This window comes from Adiantum capillus-veneris, chromosome 13 (assembly GCF_014529385.1).
Source record: "Adiantum capillus-veneris isolate H3 chromosome 13, ASM1452938v2, whole genome shotgun sequence".
Lineage (NCBI taxonomy): Eukaryota > Viridiplantae > Streptophyta > Polypodiopsida > Polypodiales > Pteridaceae > Adiantum > Adiantum capillus-veneris.
The window spans coordinates 77,712,489-77,733,460 of record NC_140943.1 but is presented as its reverse complement, the minus strand read 5'-3'; the positions used below and the strand labels follow the sequence as shown (position 1 = coordinate 77,733,460).

At 44.9% G+C, this 20,972-nt stretch overlaps 1 protein-coding gene across 1 annotated transcript in view; it reads left to right on the top strand.

The window, feature by feature from the left end:
- The window catches only part of LOC147444298 (carboxylesterase SOBER1-like), a 52,805-nt gene that overhangs the window by 15,203 nt on the left and 16,630 nt on the right, over positions 1-20,972 (top strand). Inside the window, exon 4 of the mRNA XM_086526970.1 lies at positions 66-184. Coding sequence (XP_086383096.1) covers positions 66-184 — 119 coding nt within the window. The remainder of the gene's footprint in view (positions 1-65; positions 185-20,972) is intronic.

Below are 20,972 nucleotides of genomic sequence, written 5' to 3'. Positions count from 1 at the left end.
ACTTAGAAGTTCCAATGCTTTAATAATTTCTTGCCCATGCCCTTGTTTTTTGTTGTCTTTAACAGGTGCTCTGAGCCTTGCCAGTGCATTGTCATATCCCAAACGATTGGCAGGCGCAGCAGTCTTTAGCGGTTGGGTTCCATTTAAACCAACTTTCCTGGGAAAGGCAACAGAAGGAAAACAGGTGAATATTTACCACTCTGATTCTTTAAACCTTAGCTAAAAGTGCAAGTTTGATTGAAGTGGAGTAGCTACTTAGGTCTTCCATTAGGCATTTTGTAAACATTCCGATGCATTGACCCTCTAATAATAGTTTTTGTGCCAAGATAATCTAGGGTTGCAATGGCTTGCAGTTAAGATTATGTGGATTTGTCTTTGAGAAATGGACATGAGCTGGTCAGACATAATCTCGTCACAATGTAGACATAATTTTTGATAACAATCCTGTCTCTCAATAACTGTCACGATTTGGCCAAATGAGGAGGGCGAGGTTGCTAGGGCATTGTAGGTTTCTTGACAAACAGTTTGTTGAACCTAGTAATTTTGGCCCCTTGCTCCTACATGCAAAGGAAAAGAACTGTGGAATGTACTTTTGATGGATTAGAAGGGTTTCAGTAAGAATAGTATCAAGGCAAAGTATCTGTTACTGTAGATGGACAACCTTACCGATAGACTTTTCTTGTGCAAAGTATATAGCTAGATCAATATAAGGCTGGTGTATTGTCAGATATGGACATGCCCCAGGGATGTCTTGAAGATGACATTTTGCATGAAGTACACTCTTTGGGAGTTTTTGGTGCTACCTTTTCAGTAAATAGATGCTCCAACTACTCTTCAACAGGTGATGAATGATCTCTACTGTCGATACCTGGGAAAGTGGGCCGTGAGTGGCATACAAATCTACAAGAAGTCATTTGAGGAACCCTTTCAAGCATCTTTGCCTTGTCTTGTGCATTCTACAAGAAGAGAAGTTGTATGCAAAGAATCTATGTGCATATGTTTTGGCACTAACTGTTGTACCTTGGACACATGGTTTGAGTTGATGGTGTCTTTATTAACCTAGAAAAAGTTTTTTAGCACTGAAGTGGCCTATATTATGCATTTTTGAGAAGTGAATGCTTTCTCAGTATTCCTCAGGAGGAGTGTTTGGTTGTAAAAGGCCTGGACCTTTTTAGGTCATTTGCGAGAGGAGTGATGAGGGAGTTGTTGAATATCTTATGGCCTAGATCGTTTTGGTTATTTCCGGGACGAGTGTTCATGGACGACTTTATGTTATCTATACTGATCTGTGTTTGTAACAGACTTGGACACTCCAAGTCAAGAATCTACTGCGATAGCACCAAATAACCACTTCAAAACAGTTCACAGTTCACAATTTATTCGACACTGGCCCGACGGAGTTCCGTGCCTAGAGATATTGGCCCCATAGATTGGCGCTTCTTTCGGTATTTTTTTTGTATTAATCTGTGTTCAAAGTACAAGAGTGCGGGCAGGCGCTCACACTCAAACTCTGCGTCCTCAATGCTCTGAGTTGTGAGAGGCCTGCTCACATATTTAAAGTTACAAGGGTTGCTAAAAGCAGAGCCCCAAAAGCTGAAATCAAAAGCTTCAAGTAAAAGCTTTGAAAATAAAGCAAAAGTTCTTCCTCTCTCTTTCTTTTAATCAATAAAGCAAAGAGGCTTTCTCTTTCTCTCTCTTGCTAAAATAAAGCAAAGAGGGTTCTCTCTCTCTTTCTCAGCAATTTGCGTAAAAAAAGCAACAACAAAAAGCTGCCCAGCTTTCCGTAAATCACGCTGATGTCCATACAGTAGGCCACGTGTCAGCCCGCCATGTCAGCAAATCAGGGTTAGGGTTAGGGCAGAATTAGGGTTTTTGATTCTAGGATTAGGGTTTCAACAAAATTAGGGTTTCTGATTTTAGGGTTAGGATTTCAGCAAAATTAGGGTTTTTGATTTTAGGGTTAGGGTTTCCAGCAGCGGGCAGCCACGTCATTACTTTGTGACATACCCCCCTCTTGAAATCATTGTATTCGCCCTCGATTATGCCTGCAAAATAGACAGAGACGATAAACCGTCTCAGCAGACACTGACTATTAGTACCTACGCACATGTACCAACCGACAATCACATCACACGACATCACAGGACATCACATGACATTCAACATTCATTCGGATCTTAGACCATGATTTATCGGCAATGTAGCTAACAATTGCATCTAGATCCAGTCGGGACCTCATCGATGCCCGATTGACTAACCCCTATTGCAACCGTGTCTACTCGAGATCAATTAGACCGAAATGCTGCAGTCATTTCGTCTATCAGTTCTTGCACTTAAAAACAAGTCAAGAACAAATCAGTTTCATATTCCGGAATTCCATTGCATAAAGTCATCCAGCAGAATACTATCAGCTCTCGGTATCCCTGAAGCTCAAAGAGACATCAGTGACTCTAGTATTCAAGAATTCGAGGCATCTGTTGACAAAGGAGCGGAGTAACTCCCCTCTTGTGCAAACCCACTGCACCAAATATCCGGCCAAGCTGAATTCTGGGTTCCATTTGGAGTAGACTATGCTAAACCAAAAGTTTCAAGGTAAAGATTCACATTCCGAGGAATATCTGCTAGGTCTTCCTCCTCCATTCGCTTCGCATCCAATGCGAAGTAGGTCTTGAATTTAACCAAGAACCGTCGGTTCGCTTTACCTTCTTTCTTTCTTTCTGTGCCAATTTCGTTCTGGAACGAGTATCTCCTCGTTTTCGTCCAATTCGGGTTGCACCTATGGCTTCCCATCATCGAGCACATCGCCTTCAAAAGGCTTTAAGAGACTCACATTAAAAAAAACATTGTGAATCCTCCAAGTATTCTGACAGCTTCAATCCAAAGGAGATATCATTTATCTTTTCGGCAAAACCTGGAAAGGTCCACACTATGTCATGCTAAGCTTACAAAGAAGCCGCTGCTTTCTCTTTTGTTTTCTTTCTCGGTCGTGCCTTCCCATAATGTAAGAGCACCCAATCCTTCTTCAATTTCAAATCGCGACAATGGCGATCTACTACCTTTTTCTGTCTTTCCTGAAATTTTTGCAAAGCCTTCCGGACCAAGTCCCTCGTGAACTGGTCGGCTTCAAAGAAAAATCTTATCTTACGCTCTAAGGAAGCGTAGAACCTTTGTAGCAAATTCAAAAATCTCAAATGGCATCTTCCCCATCAAAGAGTCAAACGTGTTTCATTGAATTAGCAATCTTTGATTGCCCGTCAGTCTGTGGGTGGAACGAGAACTGCAATCGCGTGCCTATGTGCTCCCAAATAGCCGTCCAAAACAATCTCGTGAACCTGGGGCCTTGTCGGAGACAATTGTCTCAGGCATGCCATGTAATCTGAAGACCTGGGCAATAAACAATCGTGCCCACGCTGTGTTTCGAGAGATGAAATCCATTGCAATACTTTCCCAGGGCGGGTGGGTATGGGTAAAAGGCTGTAACAATCCCTATGCTTTATGCGTGTCAAACTTGACCTTCGGGCATACCAAGCAACTGCACACAAACTCGTCCACATCCTTCTTGAGTCTCGGCCAAAAGAAGTATCCCTCTACCCCTTTCAAGGTGGTAGCAATGCCGCGATGACCCGTGAAAGGCGGACAATGGCATTCGGTTAGAACCTTTTCCCTCAACGGCTGTGTAATGCACAACATGGTTTTCTTCATCAAGTAGCCATCTCGAATGGAATAATCCGCTACTATCTCCCCTTGCAACTGAATACATCTGCAAAATCTGTTCTGTGGCGTACTGACCGATCATATCCTCGAAGTTTCTATGATGTATCGCGGAAATAGCCAGAACCAACGGCTTTCGGGACAAAGTATTTGCCACCAATTTCTTCTGTCCCTGCACATGGACAATCCGGAAGTAAATTGTGACAAGCTGTTTACCCACCGCATCTGCTTTTCCGATAGCTGCTTCCATGACAAGAAGTAGCATAAACTCCCATCATCTGTGAAAAACCGTAAAATTGGCTCCGAGTAGGCAATGTCGCCACTGAATAAGAGCATGGATAGTCGTCAAAAGCTCTTTTTCACACATCTATGCTATCAATTCTTGCCTTGAAAACAGTCGGCTCTCATAGGCAATGACATTGGCCTTCTTGCATTAAGACCGTATCCAGACTACGACCACAAGTATCACAATATACTTCAATCGACTTCTGCAAATCCGGCAAAGTCAAAAACTGGTCCTGCAGTCAAATTCTTTTTCAATTCCTGAAAGGCAGTCACTTTGTGGGTCCCCACGAGAAAGGGACTCCTTTTTGTGTCAAGCTATGCAAAGGGGAAGCAACCTCTGCAAACTTTCTAATGAATCGCCTATAGTACGAACACAATCCCAAGAAGCTTCTAACTTCATGGACATTCTTCAAATCGTGCCAATCACGGATAGTCTCTATCTTGGCCGGATCCATTTGCACTCATGCTGCTGACACTATGGGTCCCAAAAAGTGTATCTCGGGTAGGAAAAATTCACTTTTCTTTGCATTAATCACTAACTTGTGATCTCGTAATGCCTGAAAGACCTGAAGCAAATGATCTCTATGTTTTGCCTCATTCTTGGAGAAAACAATGATATCGTCAAAGAAAGTGCCAACAAATAGCTTGTACTCTCGAAAAATCCTGTCCATCATCCGGTTAAATGTCGCAGGAGCATTGGTTAAGCTAAAAGGCATCACCAAAAACTCAAATAACCCAAAAGTCATCCGAAAGGCTGTCTTGTAGACGTCTTCCGGCGCGATTCGGATCTGATTCCACTCTTCAAATCAATCCTGCTAAAACACGAGGATCCCTGTAATTTGTCGACTATATCATTGATCGTAGGAATCGGAAATCTGTTCTTGATGGTGATTTTGTTGAGAGCTCTATAATCGATGCACATTCTCCAAAATCCATCTTTCTTCAAAACCAACAACATTGGAGAGCAATACGGTGAAGTACTAGGCTGGACAAGACCCTTTTTCAAGAGGTCTTTCACTTGGTTCATAATCTCTTCGTTCTGTGCTCAGCTCACATGATAAGGTGGCCGGTTCGGTGGTGTGCTTCATGGTATCAGATCGATAGTATGATCGTCAGGACGAGCGGGTGGTAACTCGCCTAACAAGGCCCTCTGAAAAGCAATCGGCATGAGTGTGGAGAAAATCTTGGCGTTCTTTTGTTCAGGTCAAAACATATTCGACCTTCATCCATCGTTCAGTTCTCTCCCAAAAAAAAGTGAGTAAAGAAATTGAAGTTCATCAAGTACAGTCTCTGAGCCCTTCATCTGTCAAAGTCACTTTCTCAGCCCGGTAGTCAACCACGGTGGCGTTGTTGTGGTACCAAGGGATTTCAAGTAGAACGTCACAACCTTCCAAGGCAAAATACGTAAAACTCCTCGTGCCCTAAACACCCCTATCATTGCAAACGAAGTTTGCCAATGCTTGGTGTAATGGTAACATCCGGTCCGGGTGCCACTCGAACTACCTCCGCTTGTGGCCTTAGCCTATCGGGCGTAATTCCAAATCGAGCCGCCAATTCAAGAAGTTGGCCTTGGCTCCTTCAAAAGAGCTTCTTGATCTTTGACTTTGTCCCTAAAGCGGCAAAGTTTGTACTTTCATTCATTTAATTTGGTTCGGGTCCCACGCAATGTGATACAAGTGCTGCTTTTTATTTGCCTTTTTTGCCACGTCTCTCAGCTGCTTTAGAACTTTCTGGCCTTTCTTCATCCTGTTCATTGGGTGCCTTGCTAGGGCACTTCGCGGAGATATGCCCAGTTTCCCCGCATTCAAAGCACTTCCCCTCCTTTATGTAGAGAGCCCTCTCTTGAGGAGTAAGCTCTGATATCACTATAACAGACTTGGACACTCCAAGTCAAGAATCTACTGCGAGCGACAGAACCAAATAACCACTTCAAAACAGTTCACAGTTCACAATTTATTCGACACTGGCTCGGCGGAGTTTCGTGCCTAGAGATATTGGCCCCAAAGACTGGCGCCCCTTTCGGTATTTCTTTTTGTATTAATCTGTGTTCAAAGTACAAGAGTGCGTGCAGGCGCTCACACTCAGACTCTACGTCCAGATGCTCTGAGTTGTGAGAGGCCTGCTCACATATTTAAAGTTACAAGGGTTGCTAAAAGCAGAGCCCCAAAAGCTGAAATCAAAAGCTTCAAGTAAAAGCTTTGAAAATAAAGCAAAAGTTCTTCCTCTCTCTTTCTTTTAATAAATAAAGCAAAGAGGCTTTCTCTTTCTCTCTCTTGCTAAAATAAAGCAAAGAGGGTTCTCTCTCTCTTTCTCAACAATTTGCGTAGAAAAAGCAACAACAAAAAGCTGCCCAGCTTTCCGTAAATCACGCTAATGTCCGTACAGCAGGCCACGTCAACAAATCAAGGTTAGGGTTAGGTTTTTGATTCTAGGGTTAGGGTTTCAGCAGAATTAGGGTTTTTGATTTTCGAGTTAGGGTTCAACAAAATGAGGGTTTTTGGTTTTAGGGTTAGGTTTCAACAAATTAGGGTTAGGGTTTTTGCAATTAGGGTTTCCAGTAACGAGCAGCCACGTCATCACTTTGTGACAGTGTTGCATTGTGATGAGTCAACCACTAAATATTCCTAATTGGGTGAGATTGCTTGGGTATGTAACTTTAGTGCATCGAGACACCCCTCTAAAGATCAGCACGGTCTGAGTGTGATGGCTAATTTTTGCTACGCAGAATATCAAGAGCCGATATGGAATGAGAAAATTGAATGGCCCTCGGAATGACCTTTTAGATTTACACCACTCTGTTGTCTAGGGCATACATGTACGGCTAGTGTGCCTTCGGGCTGGCTGCCCATGCTTGCATATGCATTTAGACTGCGTTGTCCGGCTGCCCACATCTGGGTTGGCCGTCCGTCTTCTTTTGTCCGGGCGCCCATCCTATACTCTTTTTATGCTGGGTCGTGAGGCATCCTTCTGGCTTGCTCGACCTCCCCCTTGGACACCTATATATGGGGCCAGGAGGGGTACCCACAGTCATACTCTAATATACATTGTATTGAAGGTTTTGTGGTTGCTGGTGGTCATGGGGGGTTGATTAGCCCCCTCCTCTCACATCTAGCGTTTGTCCAAGTTTGAATACTATTGCAAGCACATAAACACATGATATTGGGAAGAATACAAAACCGGGGAAACCCAAATACATATCAGGACACCCATGTCCTACCGTGCGAGACGGGCCATCACCTTGATGCGGACAAGATCACACATGCTCTTAAGTGAAACGGGAGGATGGCTGAATATTGATGCAAACATGAGGAGATGCACTCAATGCAACTTGAATTCATTGGAAAATGAGGCACATGTAACCCTTGAATGTCCAGCATATGCGCACATTCGGATCGACTTTCCTCAACTTATTCAAGGATGTACTACATTTGATTAGCTTCTCTCAAGAACACATCCCTCTCCAGTAGCACTAGGCATCTGTTGTCATGTGACACATCCAACCCTATGTGTTCGTGGACAAGCTACATCATAGGTTCAGTCAGTCTAGTCAATCTAGATTTAGAAGTGATCTGGCACTTTTGTGAGTCTATTCGTAGACCGTGCATGCCGAGTGAAACCGGCCTGTTCAATCCAAAAAGGGCGGTAGACTTTACTTTAAACCTTGATTTAGCTTTCACCCATTATTAGTCGTCTATTTTACCTGTACTTTCAAGACACAACAAAGGGGAGAGGGATACAGGTTGCTAGATTGCACCTGTATGAGTAGACGGACACCAGATTGGCCCCTAACTTAGGCGCCCCTTTCGATATTTCTTTATTGTTCAAAAGAGGGAATAAACGCTGTGGTTCCTACAAGCTGCCCCGCACAAACTCGGCTGAATTTCCACTGTTCCAGCCCGATTTCGACAGCATAACTGTACTAGAACCCTTCACGGTCAGTATTCCCACGCATTGACTGACTTTCCCGACGCATACGGGCACTTTGCAAAACCTGGCGAGAATCTGCAGCACGCTGAATTCTCTGTTTTCAGCCCTGACAATGCGCCAGATCGCCTGTACAGCGGTCCCCTTGCGTCCCCGAACCTCCTGGGGGTATTAGGGTCCGTTTAGGGCCAAAACCCTAAACCTGCAAAAATACACAGCAGGCTGTAATTCGCTGTTTCGGGCTCCGTTTCGCGTGCCGGTCGCATCCCTAGCAAGTCCTCGAGCTCCCGCACCTGTAGGGCTACTTGCCCTTTGAATCGGACGAGATTTCTGGCGTGAAACCTCTCCGAATTCACCTGTACCTGTGGGGGGATTAGCTGCTAGCTAATCCAGTACCTGTGCAAGAGGCTCTTGCCTCGGCAATCGCGCATGAACCCACACAACTGTACATTGGTCAAATGAAGAGCCCACTAGAGGGGCATAACATACTGCCAAAGGGGAGAGAGAGGGCAGTGCGTAGCGTGCAGGGCATCACTCCTGGCACCGCACTGTGCATAAGAGGGAAAGCAAGCACTCCATAGCTCTTAACCTGTGACAAAATCAGCAAATGAGCCCTTCTTCCCTTCAAATTCAGCGCCAACTCCTTCTTGCATTGGAAACTGCACTAGAATGTGCCACTTGGCACATTTACAAGCATTTTCCCGTTTCGGGGTTGCCGCCTAAAAATATCCCAACCGGTTGCCCAGTTGACTTCACAGCAGAGTAAGAAAATGTTCCCTTTGTCATTCCGGAGGTAATGACGCCAACACATTTTCAGGTCCCAAAATAGCAGTTCCCTAAATTTTAGGAGATGCTGCCATTGTATCTTTCTAGGTCATCCGACCCTCTTTGTACACTGCGGCCACATCCAAAACTGAAATGTAGCCTCTGTAGCAAAGGATTCCACTTTGGCTAGTCAATGACCCCACTTGGCTAACCATAGTCCTTGTCCAACCTTAGTGCTCTCTTGCCCTCAGGCCTGGACTCCTTCTGGACAGTTCCACACTAGCTATGCAATGCAGGGCAGTTAGATTTCCCGAGGGGTGTTTCCAAAAAGTGAAAGTAAATAGGTAATAAGAAAGAAATCAACAAAAAGGATAGATAGTAGTCACACGCTGGTGACATACCCCCCTCTTGAAATCTCAAACGTCCTCGTTTGCATCTATGTTGTACAAGTTCCTAGTCAACATTGATGTATTCAACACCTGTCGACACATGTACGACACATACATGCTCAATGTCAACCCTGGTGTATTCAACACCTTGTTGACTCATGTATTGCCTGCGTGTGAACCCTGTCCCAATGACATAGTGGTAGCTTCGCACTCTGCCATTGCTTTGAGTCACTAACTTTCCAATGACAAAATGGTAGCTGCACATTTTGCCACTGTCTGATAGTACACGTTGGATCCTGTAACACTTTCGAGCATACCCAAACCGATAGTTTAAGAATGCAGTTACACATGTACTCTTCAATAGAAGCAATCACTGTATCCTTGACAAACTGACAAGAAATACTCACTTCTATAGCACTAACCAAACTTTTGGACATTCCATAAGAGCAATTGCCAAACTGACAATCTGTACAGCTCTAACATTCATGTAACAGGTATTTGATTTGAGCTCACTTTAAATACCTTGTACATCGTTTGTTTCAGAAGCCATTGTCACACTGACAATCCATTTAGCTTTGAAACTCAAGGGGTCAAGGTAGGTTGCAAATCGAAGGCTTCCAGGTAAAGTGATAACACAGTTGGTGACTCTGCAAGTTCACCTTCTTCCATCCACTTAGCATCCATTGGTGGATAGTTTCTGAACTTTACCAAGTAACGCCTAGCAACCTTGCCTTTCACTTTCCTTTCTTTGTGTGCCAAAATCTGTTCAGGGACCAAGATCTCGTCAAGTTCCTCGACTTCCGGCTGATCTTCAGCTGGCATATCTTCTGGCACATCACCCACATAGGGTCTGAGAAGACTCACATGAAACGCATTGTGAATCTTCCAACTGTCAGGCAATTTCAGCCTATATGCAACATCACTGATTATGTCGCATACTTGAAAAGGCCCATAGTAACGCATGCTGAGCTTTGGAAACAGTCTTTCCTTGCCCTTCATCTTCTTTAACCTTGCCTTTTCAAAGCGTAAAAGCACCCAATCACCAAGTGAATATACTACTTCACGACGGTGACGATCAGCTGCTTTCTTTTGCTTTGCCTAAGTCCTTTCTAAGGCCACTTTGACCTTCTTGTACATTTCATCCATGTCTTGAACATACTTATTTGCTTCAAATATCTTGTCCTTTGTATGCAGTATGGGAGGAACTTTCTTGCCACCTTCAACTATCTCAAAAGGTGCCTTGCCAGTTGATGAATGCACTGTATTATTGTATGCATACTCCACCAATGGCAAATACTGCTCCCACTTTCCTTTATGCTCTGACACATAGCACTTCAGCAGATCTAGGACAGTAGAATTTGCCTCTTCTGACTGCCCATCTGTTTGAGGATGAAATGACGAAGAGAATTTGAGCGTGGTGCCCATATTCTCAAACAAGCCTCTCCAGAACAAACTTGTTATGCGTGGATCACGGTCGCTGACAATCGACTGTGGCATGCCATGATACTTGAAAATATTGCTCATAAACAAGCGTGCCATTTGATCTGGCTTTATCTTCTTCCTGACAGGAATAAAATGAGCCTGTTTGCTGAATCTGCAAATAATGGTCCAAATACCATCATTTCCTGTCTGCGTTCTCGGAAGATCAAAGATAAAATCCATAGCAATACTTTCCCATGGTTTATCTGGAATAGGTAGTGGTTGCAATAACCCTGGTGCCTTTTGCCTGTCAAACTTGACCTTTTGGCATATTAGGCATTCTCGCACAAAGGCATCCACATCTCTTCTCAATGTAGGCCAATAGAAGAATGTCTCAACCGCTTTAACTGTAGCATCGATACCACGATGCCCTGCATACGGTGGGACATGACTCTCTTCCATAACTTTGCGTCGCAATGGCTTTGTGACACACAATCTTCCATGCATCATCATGAACCCGTCTTTAAGAAGATAGTGTTCATGACGTTGTCCATCCATTAGTTGCTCGAAGACCCTTGCAAAATCTTCATCATTTGCATACTGTTCTCTCATATCATCAAGTTCATGATGATAAGGAATCGACACAGCTGAAATTTGTGGCTTCCTTGACAAGGCATCAGCCACAACGTTCTTCTTGCCTTCCACATGCACAATCTGAAAATGGAACATGGACAAGATATTTGCCCATCGCATATGCTTCTCAGATAACTTTGTCTGTGTCAAGAAGTATCGCAAGGTCTGATGATCCGTTTGGACAACGAAATCTGCACCTAGCAGGTAGTGTTTCCAACTTAAGAGCGCATGAATCACAGCCAGTAACTCTTTCTCATAGACCTGCATGGTCATCTCTGGCCCTTGCAAAATTCTGCTCTCATAGGCTACTACCCTGCCATCTTGCATTAGCACAGCACCAATGCTACTACCGCAGGCATCACACTGGACCACAAATGACTTCCTAAGATCTGGCAACACAATGACTGGATCTGAAGTCATCTTTTCCTTTAAGAGATTAAAAGCTGAAATCTCTTTTTGTGTCCATCTAAAGGTGACTGCCTTCTTTTGAAGAGCATGTAAAGGTGAAGCAATCTCAGCAAAATTTCGGATAAACCTTCTGTAATAGGAGCATAGTCCCAAAAAGCTTCGGACATCATGCACCGTCTTCAAATTTGGCCATGACTTGATCGCTTCGACTTTTACAGGATCCATTCTGACACCATCCTTTGAGACAATGTGTCCCAGAAAGTGAATCTCTTCCAGAAAAAACTCACTTTTCTTTGCATTGATGAGCAACCTATGACTGCGTAGCTCTTTGAACACAATGGCCAAGTGATGCCTATGCTCCTCTTCATTCTTTGAGTAGACTATCATGTCATCAAAGAATGTACCAACAAACTGCAGGTGTGGACGGAAAATTCTGTCCATCATCCTATTAAACGTAGCAGGAGCATTTGTGAGACCAAAGGGCATCACTAAAAATTCGTAAAGGCCAAACGTTGTTCTAAAAGCAGTCTTGTGCACATCCTCTGATCTAATGCGGATCTGATGGTACCCACTCTTTAGATCTATCCTGCTAAACATAGCTGCTCCTTCTAATTTGTCCATAATATCATCAATTCTAGGTATAGGGAACCTATTCTTGATGGTATTCTTGTTCAGTGCACGGTAGTCGATGCACATACGCCATGAGCCATCTTTTTTTTGCACCAACAACACTGGAGAACAAAATGGAGATGAACTGGGCTGAATCAGCCCCTTTTCTAACAACTCCTGTACTTGGCCCATTATCTCTTTCTGCTGAGCCGCACTAACCCTGTACGGAGGCTTATTTGGTGGGCTACAGCCTGGCACCAAATCTATCGCATGGTCCTCGGGTCTCTCTGGCGGTAATTGAGACGGTAATGAATCGGAAAAACAGTCACTATACTGTTGTAAAAACATTGACCTTTCTTTATCTAGCACAGATAAATTTGATTCATCACAATCTGACACTTCACGTGCAAAAACCAAGTACGCAGAAAGATGCTTTTTCATTACAGAAGTAATAGCAGAAGCTGATACAGTAGGAATAGACTCCCCTTTAAGCTTTACATCCAGAATGTGAGTCTTTCCCCTGCTCTGTACAGTGATCTTTTTGTTGTAGGCATCCATGATTCCCTGTACACGAAACAACCAAGGAATACCTAACAACACATCACATGCGTCCAGTGGCATGATGTAAAATTCTTCAGCATCTACATAGGACTGGATATGTAGACGCAACTTTCCAATGATGGGTGTCACAGCCTCTGTATGGCCAGGACATGCCAAACCTGCCTCTGCTGTATACCCCATCTCTTCAGGTCTGATTCCCAACTTTGAAGCCAATTCTGGGGAAATGAAGTTGGCTTTGGCACCTGGATCAAAGAAGATAAGCACTGTTTGATCCCTAACCTTTCCCCATGCTCTGCAAAGCTCACTTGCATCTGAATTTGGCTTGTCGCCCACCATATCTGGCACTAGACCAGCCATGGGCTTCTTTCCTTTCTTGTCTTCCTTGTCTTCAGAATCAGCTGGCCTTTTCTTTGTAGGACAATTGTAAGCAATGTGGCCAGGTTGCTCACATATAAAGCATTTGTTCTCTGTCCTCAGGACCTTCTTTTGCTCTTCTGACTTGCGAGGAAAACGTCTTTTCCATTTCTTTGCTGGTCCTTTTTCTGATTCAGCCGTAGCTTTGTCTTTCCCTGTGTTGGCCGACTCCTGAGTCCCTTTAGGAGCCTCATTGGGAACGTGCTTCTTGGCTGAATTTTTCTTGCCTGATCCTGCCTTGACGCCAGTGTTAAATTCACAATCTTCTCCCTTGAGCAAACCATTGCCAGTGTTTGCTACCTCGATGAGCTGCGTCAAAGTAGTGACTTTGGTCTTTGTGCAGTATTTTCTCAATCCTTTGGGTAGGCCACAACAGTATTTTTCTATCTGTTCTGTCAATGGCACAAACCTATAGGAAGTTACTGGAAGTAGAGCTTTCCAAAACTTCCGATTGTAATCATCCAGATTTCTGCAAGTGGCAGCATTAAGCTGGTGCCATTCTGTCATGACATCTGCTTCGAAATCATCAGATAACCATGCTGCTGCAAAAATCTGCTTAAAGTAAATCCATGTGGACGGAGCTTGCCCTTGAAGCAATAAAGTTGTCCACCATTGTCCCGCATTCCCTGTCAAGAAAGTGGCTGCCTTGCGGACCTTTGAAGCCTCTGTAAAGTTTCCCCCTGCATAGGCCTTATCAAACTGCTGGAGGAATGAAAGAGCCTTCTTCCTGTCATCAAACCCTGTAAAGGTCGTGAATGACACACCTTTGCCACCTTCTTTGTACGGAGTTGGCCTCTCCAGCGGCGTTAAATTGTCATATGGAAGTGACTGAAACATGGGAACACTATTAGGGTTCATCTGTGTTCCTTGGCCGCTATTAACTTGACCTGGAAATGCCATATTTGGCTGCTGATTTGTAATTCCAGCCATACCAAAATTTGCCTGTGGCATCCCGAACTGGCCCTGAGTGCTTTGAAACCCTGGTTGCATACCCATGACACTGTACATGGGGTTAGGCATCATCGTTTGAGCACCCCCAAACACTGTTCCTGGCGTATAAAACTGATTTCCAGGTGCATGACCAGCCATGCTCTGGAATACCGATCCACCTCCAAAATAGCCAGGGTGTACTGAAGGTGGTGGGAAGACCTGTTGCATAGCCTGTAAGTTGCTTCCCTGCCCATTAGAACCAGCTATAGGCTGTTGAAAAGTGGCGGGCTGAATTGGTACAGCTTGAAAAACTGGCATCTCAGCCACCTGTTCTTGCACCTTAGGCATACGTTGTGGAGACTGCATGTTCTCCGTCAAGTGTACGGGTGTTTCCATTGACTGTGCGGTATGAATCACCTGTGTTCGAGCCTTAACAGGCTTTTGAATATGATCCAGTGACCCAACTTGCTGAGACGGAACCGGAGGTTGCAGAAAGGCTAAAAACCTCGGATTCTGCATTACTTGTGTGAACATAGCCACAGCAGTAGCCAACTGGGTCCTGAATATATCATCATCAGTCTGTGGTGGTCTTGAGGACTCACCCACTTCATGTGTCTGTTGACCCTGTGAAGAGGAAACCTCTTCAGTCACATCATCTGGTCTGTCAGCCATAATTGCAATTCCCTGTGTCTGGTCTATGATCCCTTGTGTCTTCAAGCCCAAAACTGACCAAGGCTCACTTCTATGGGAAAAAGTGATTTAATCCCGGCAATGGAACCATGAAACCGGCCTGTTCAATCCAAAAAGGGTGGTAGACTTTACTTTAAACCTTGATTTAGCTTTCACCCATTATTAGTCGTCTATTTTACCTGTACTTTCAAGACACAACAAAGGGGAGAGGGATACAGGTTGCTAGATTGCACCTGTATGAGTAGACGGACACCAGATTGGCCCCTAACTTAGGCGCCCCTTTCGATATTTCTTTATTGTTCAAAAGAGGGAATAAACGCTGTGGTTCCTACAAGCTGCCCCGCACAAACTCGGCTGAATTTCCACTGTTCCAGCCCGATTTCGACAGCATAACTGTACTAGAACCCTTCACGGTCAGTATTCCCACGCATTGACTGACTTTCCCGACGCATACGGGCACTTTGCAAAACCTGGCGAGAATCTGCAGCACGCTGAATTCTCTGTTTTCAGCCCTGACAATGCGCCAGATCGCCTGTACAGCGGTCCCCTTGCGTCCCCGAACCTCCTGGGGGTATTAGGGTCCGTTTAGGGCCAAAACCCTAAACCTGCAAAAATACACAGCAGGCTGTAATTCGCTGTTTCGGGCTCCGTTTCGCGTGCCGGTCGCATCCCTAGCAAGTCCTCGAGCTCCCGCACCTGTAGGGCTACTTGCCCTTTGAATCGGACGAGATTTCTGGCGTGAAACCTCTCCGAATTCACCTGTACCTGTGGGGGGATTAGCTGCTAGCTAATCCAGTACCTGTGCAAGAGGCTCTTGCCTCGGCAATCGCGCATGAACCCACGCAACTGTACATTGGTCAAATGAAGAGCCCACTAGAGGGGCATAACATACTGCCAAAGGGGAGAGAGAGGGCAGTGCGTAGCGTGCAGGGCATCACTCCTGGCACCGCACTGTGCATAAGAGGGAAAGCAAGCACTCCATAGCTCTTAACCTGTGACAAAATCAGCAAATGAGCCCTTCTTCCCTTCAAATTCAGCGCCAACTCCTTCTTGCATTGGAAACTGCACTAGAATGTGCCACTTGGCACATTTACAAGCATTTTCCCGTTTCGGGGTTGCCGCCTAAAAATATCCCAACCGGTTGCCCAGTTGACTTCACAGCAGAGTAAGAAAATGTTCCCTTTGTCATTCTGGAGGTAATGACGCCAACACATTTTCAGGTCCCAAAATAGCAGTTCCCTAAATTTTAGGAGATGCTGCCATTGTATCTTTCTAGGTCATCCGACCCTCTTTGTACACTGCGGCCACATCCAAAACTGAAATGTAGCCTCTGTAGCAAAGGATTCCACTTTGGCTAGTCAATGACCCCACTTGGCTAACCATAGTCCTTGTCCAACCTTAGTGCTCTCTTGCCCTCAGGCCTGGACTCCTTCTGGACAGTTCCACACTAGCTATGCAATGCAGGGCAGTTAGATTTCCCGAGGGGTGTTTCCAAAAAGTGAAAGTAAATAGGTAATAAGAAAGAAATCAACAAAAAGGATAGATAGTAGTCACACGCTGGTGACACCGAGTCACTTAGTGTAGATGCATATCCTTTGGTTGCACACAGCATGATCATAAGCATTCCCATAAGAATCCATCAGAATTCTGCAGGGGAATTTTCCAGTGCATTTAGCCTATTTTCCCTATTTTTGACAATTTTCACTTATTATTTTTAAGTGGTTTTTGTTGGAAAGTAGGTAGGGGAAATTGAGTAAGTTTGTATATAAGCAAACCTAGACTAGCACTAATTGGCAGAAGAGGCATCAGGAGCACCAATGCTCAACAGGCAACTTCTCAGCAAGAACCTCCCTTGGTGGGGTTTTCTCTTCCAAGCCGACTCCCCTAGCCCTAGCGTTTTTCATCAAGACTAGCCTAGCGTTTTTGCTTAGCAGATCAGCCTCGGCTACCACAAGACAGCAAGAGCCTTAGCGTTTTTGCAATAGAACAGCAGATCAGCCTAGCGTTTTGCCTAGCAAGACACCCAGCGACAGGTTTGTAGATTTTCAGCCCTAGCGTTTTTGCATCTGCTTCACACCCTAGCGTTTTGCAGATTCTCGGCGACGGAAACTCAAGAAACCTCAGCGTTTTCAGTTTTCAGCTCTTAGACATCGCAGATCAAGTCCCGAACCTCCCAGATCTCACCTTCCCGCAACAGTTTCCCACCGCCCGGTTAGTTTCCACAAGGTTTACAGTTTTAGCCCGCAAAACGCAGATTTCAGCATCTGCGTTTTCAGCGCGTCTTCGTCGCATAGTCGTCATCGACATCGTCACCGACATAGAGTCAGAATTCAGCAGATAAAGATTTGCAGAGCTCAGCCCTTAGCATTCTCAGATTTCAGCCCGTCTCGTCGTCGTCCTCATCGCCGTCGACATCGTCGGCAAGTCCAAGCATTTCAGAGATTTGTGCAATCATAAGTAGACCACTCTCGCCATAGAGGGTGGGGCCTTCGGAGGAGGGTTTTACAACGTCTCTGGTGTCGTGTCTCTCCTATCTCTCAGTCTCATACACTTGCACGCACAGTGTCCATTCACTTTGTTTGTGATCATTGCACTCTCTCATTAAGAACGGAATGCTCTCCCTTCCATAAGAACAAAAAGGAACCTTGAGCACAGTTCGGAGCACTTATCTTGAGCAAAGTTTAAACATTCATTCCGCTGCACCTTACATTGGTATCAGAGCTTTGGTAGTGTTAAGTATCACTCAAGGAAAGAACCACAATAATTTTTTTTGCTTGTTGCGGTTGCACGTAACCCAAGTTCTCTTGCGTGTGTCGATTCCTAATCGTGTTTTTGAAGAGTGATAGGAAACCCAAGAAAGAAGGGCTTGTCCAGCCTCCCCTTGTGCCTCTTTTCACTCATTGAGAGCGGACTGTGCACTTAGCGGCCGGCCAATCGACGTGAGGCGGGAAAAAGCAACCTTGGTGTGAGCGCAAGGCCGCCTAGGGGTGCTCCCACGGAAAAGAGCAGAACTCGGGTGAAGAGAAGATTCTTCTCTAACACAGATTGCAAGCGAAAGAAAACCCTCAAGAACCTCAAGACCCTCAAGAACCTCAAGAACCCAAGACCCGCAAGAACCCAAGTTCCTCGTGAACTTAAGAACCCAAGACTTCAGTGGATGGTCATCACCCGAAGCGGAATGGATACTTCGCATGGAGGTGGTGAGCATGGGAGTAGCGAAGAAGAATTGTCCCCACCAGGAGGTTTTTCCGACCCTCCCCCTTCCCCATCTATGCCAAGGATTGCACCAGATCCTATGGAGCCTTGGTGCAAGACGATGATGGACATGATGACAACGTGGCACGAAGCAAGAATGGTAGCCATGGAGCGTGAGCGCGAGCAATTACGCTTGGAGGCCAAAGAATTTGATCGCAAGTACACAGAAAGAAAAATAGAATTGGATCGCAAGAACGTTGTTCATTCTTCCTCATTTTTAATGTGCAGGCGAAGATTGAACGGATTCAGGAGAAGGAGACTCTCGGTCTCGTCTTCTCCAAAGCATGACACACAGCATTTGGATGATGATAAGCATGATGAATTGAATGATAATGATACCATGATGATTTGAATGACAAAGACAAGCATGATGATTTGAATGACAATGATTTGCATGATGATTTGAATGATAATGATGAGCATGATGATTTGCATGATCAAGATGTGATTTTTCACAAGCATGATGAGTTGCATGAAGATGATGTGATTGTTCACAAAGATGATGTGTTAGTTGATGCTTTTTCTAGCGAAGCTAACCTCGTTGCAGATTCGATCAATCACGAAGGATCGATCTTGGCTCTCGAGCCTAGGTCCAAAGAACCCCCTCAGGAAGGATCGATCTTGGCTCTCGAGCCTAGGTCCAAAGAACCCTCACAGGAAGTACTAAGTGTTTGAATGATTTGTCAGGACGCATTGTACGAGTGTTTCATTCGTGATTGTTTCCTGTATTTTCGTCAGCATCTTTATGTGATCCCTTTTCTTAGGCATGACATACTGTACGTTGAGCACGTTTTACTCATGAATGAGTACGAATGTATGCGGATTTTTCATGAAAAGCTGAAAAGTATGCATTCAAGGAAGTCATATTCCATGTCTCTCCCTTGGCATGACACAGTCGTAGAAAGAGCACATGAAAGTATGAGCACCAAGCATGGGCATTTCCGTTGTGAATTGCCACAGTTGATTGCTTTAGATCAAAAGAGAAAGATCCGATCTCATTGTTTGGGTGTGTGTGGTGAACGGTTTGGCACTCCGTCTATTGGTTCATCTACATTGCATGCACAGTCTTTTAGGAAGACGAGATTTTTTCTAGTCACTTTACATGGAATGGGTATGTTCTTGTTTTGTGTTGGAAGTGGTTTCAGGAATTTTCAGCCATGGAGGATTCTTGAAGAGAAAGCAGCATGACTCTCGACGAAGTTGAAGCACTGATGGAGCCACAGAAGACTTTGTGTTGCTTTCGGCGCGGCCCAAAGAAGCAAGCGTTGCAGACCTTTATGAAGTTGAAGTACTGCACGACCCACACATCAGAGTGGGCCGGCGAAGAGTCCCTTCCAGGATTTCGGATGCTATTGGCGATCTCCCTCGACGCCATACAGTTCGGTACCAGTACCTCACTTTGAAAAGGAGGGGATGTCACGTGACACATCCAACCCTATGTGTCCGTGGACAAGCTACAACATAACAGGGTTCAGTCAGTCCAATCAGTCTAGATTTAGAAGTGATCTGGTACTTTTGTGAGTCTATTCGTAGACCGTGCATGCCCAGTCACTTAGTGTAGATACATATCCTCTGGTTGCACACAGCATGATCATAAGCATTCCCATCAGAATCCATCAGAATCCTTCAAGGGAATTTTCTAGTGCATTTAGCCTATTTTCCCTATTTTTGACAATTTTCACTTATTATTTTTAAGTGACTTTTGTTAAAAAGTAGGTAGGGCAAATTGAGTAAGTTTGTATATAAGCAAACCTAGACTAGTACTAATTGGCAGAAGAGGCATCAGGAGCACCAGTGCTCAACAGGCTACTTCTCAGCAAGAACCTCCCTTGGTGGCGTTTTCTCCTCCAAGCCGACTCCCCTAGCCCTAGCGTTTTTCATCAAGACTAGCCTGGCGTTTTTGCTTAGCAGATCAGCCTCGGCTACCACAAGACAGCAAGAGCCTTAGCATTTTTGCAAGAGAACAGCAGATCAGCCTAGCGTTTTGCCTAGAAAGACAACCGACGACAGGTTTGCAAATTTTCAGCCCTAGCGTTTTTGCGTCTGCTTCACACCCTAGCGTTTTGCAGATTCTCCGCGACAGAAACTCAAGAAACCTCGGCGTTTTCAGTTTTCAGCCCTTAGACATCGCAGATCAAGTCCCGAACCTCGCAAATCTCACCTTCCCGCAGCAGTTCCCCACCGCCCGGTCAGTTTCCACAAGGTTTACAGTTTCAGCTCAGCGCGTCGTCGTCCCATCGTCGTCATCGACATCGTCACTGACATAGAGTCAGAATTCAGCAGATAAAGATTTGCAGATTTCAGCCCTTAGCATTCTCAGATTTCAGCCCGTCTCGTCGTCGTCCTCATCGCCGTCGACATCGTCGGCAAGTCCAAGCGTTGTAGAGATTTTTGCAATCATAGGTAGAACACTCTCGCCATAGAGGGTGGGGCCTTCGGAGGAGGGTTTTACAATGTCTCTGGTGTCGTATCTCTCTTCTTTCTCTATCTCTCAGTCTCATACACTTGCACGTGTCACGAGTCTGTGGCAACTTTACTTGTTGATTTCTTCTTGGGGGAATTTTATTTGACTTGTTTTAAAGCACCCCTCTGGAAATGCCAATGCCCGAGTTGCATGGTGTGAGGCGGACAGTGAGAGTCTAGGCCGGACGGCCAGTGAGCACTGAAGTTGGGCAAATGGACTAAGGTTAGCCACGATGGGGCTACAAGTGTAAATCACCTGATAGCTGGTCGACATTGCAATTTTTGATGTGGTTCCAGTGGTGATTGATGGTCAGATGACCAAGGTTGTAAGGTACGTAGTATTCGGTACGTGTTCGGTACGTACTGTACGTTGTACCGTATGGATTGGGCCATAAGGTACGTAAAATTCGTAGTATATTTTTTAAAAGCTAAAAATACAAAGAATTTCAAATTTATATACAACCTATCTAGTTTAAAAACACTGCACAATACTTAAACATAGCCACAACTTTCAAA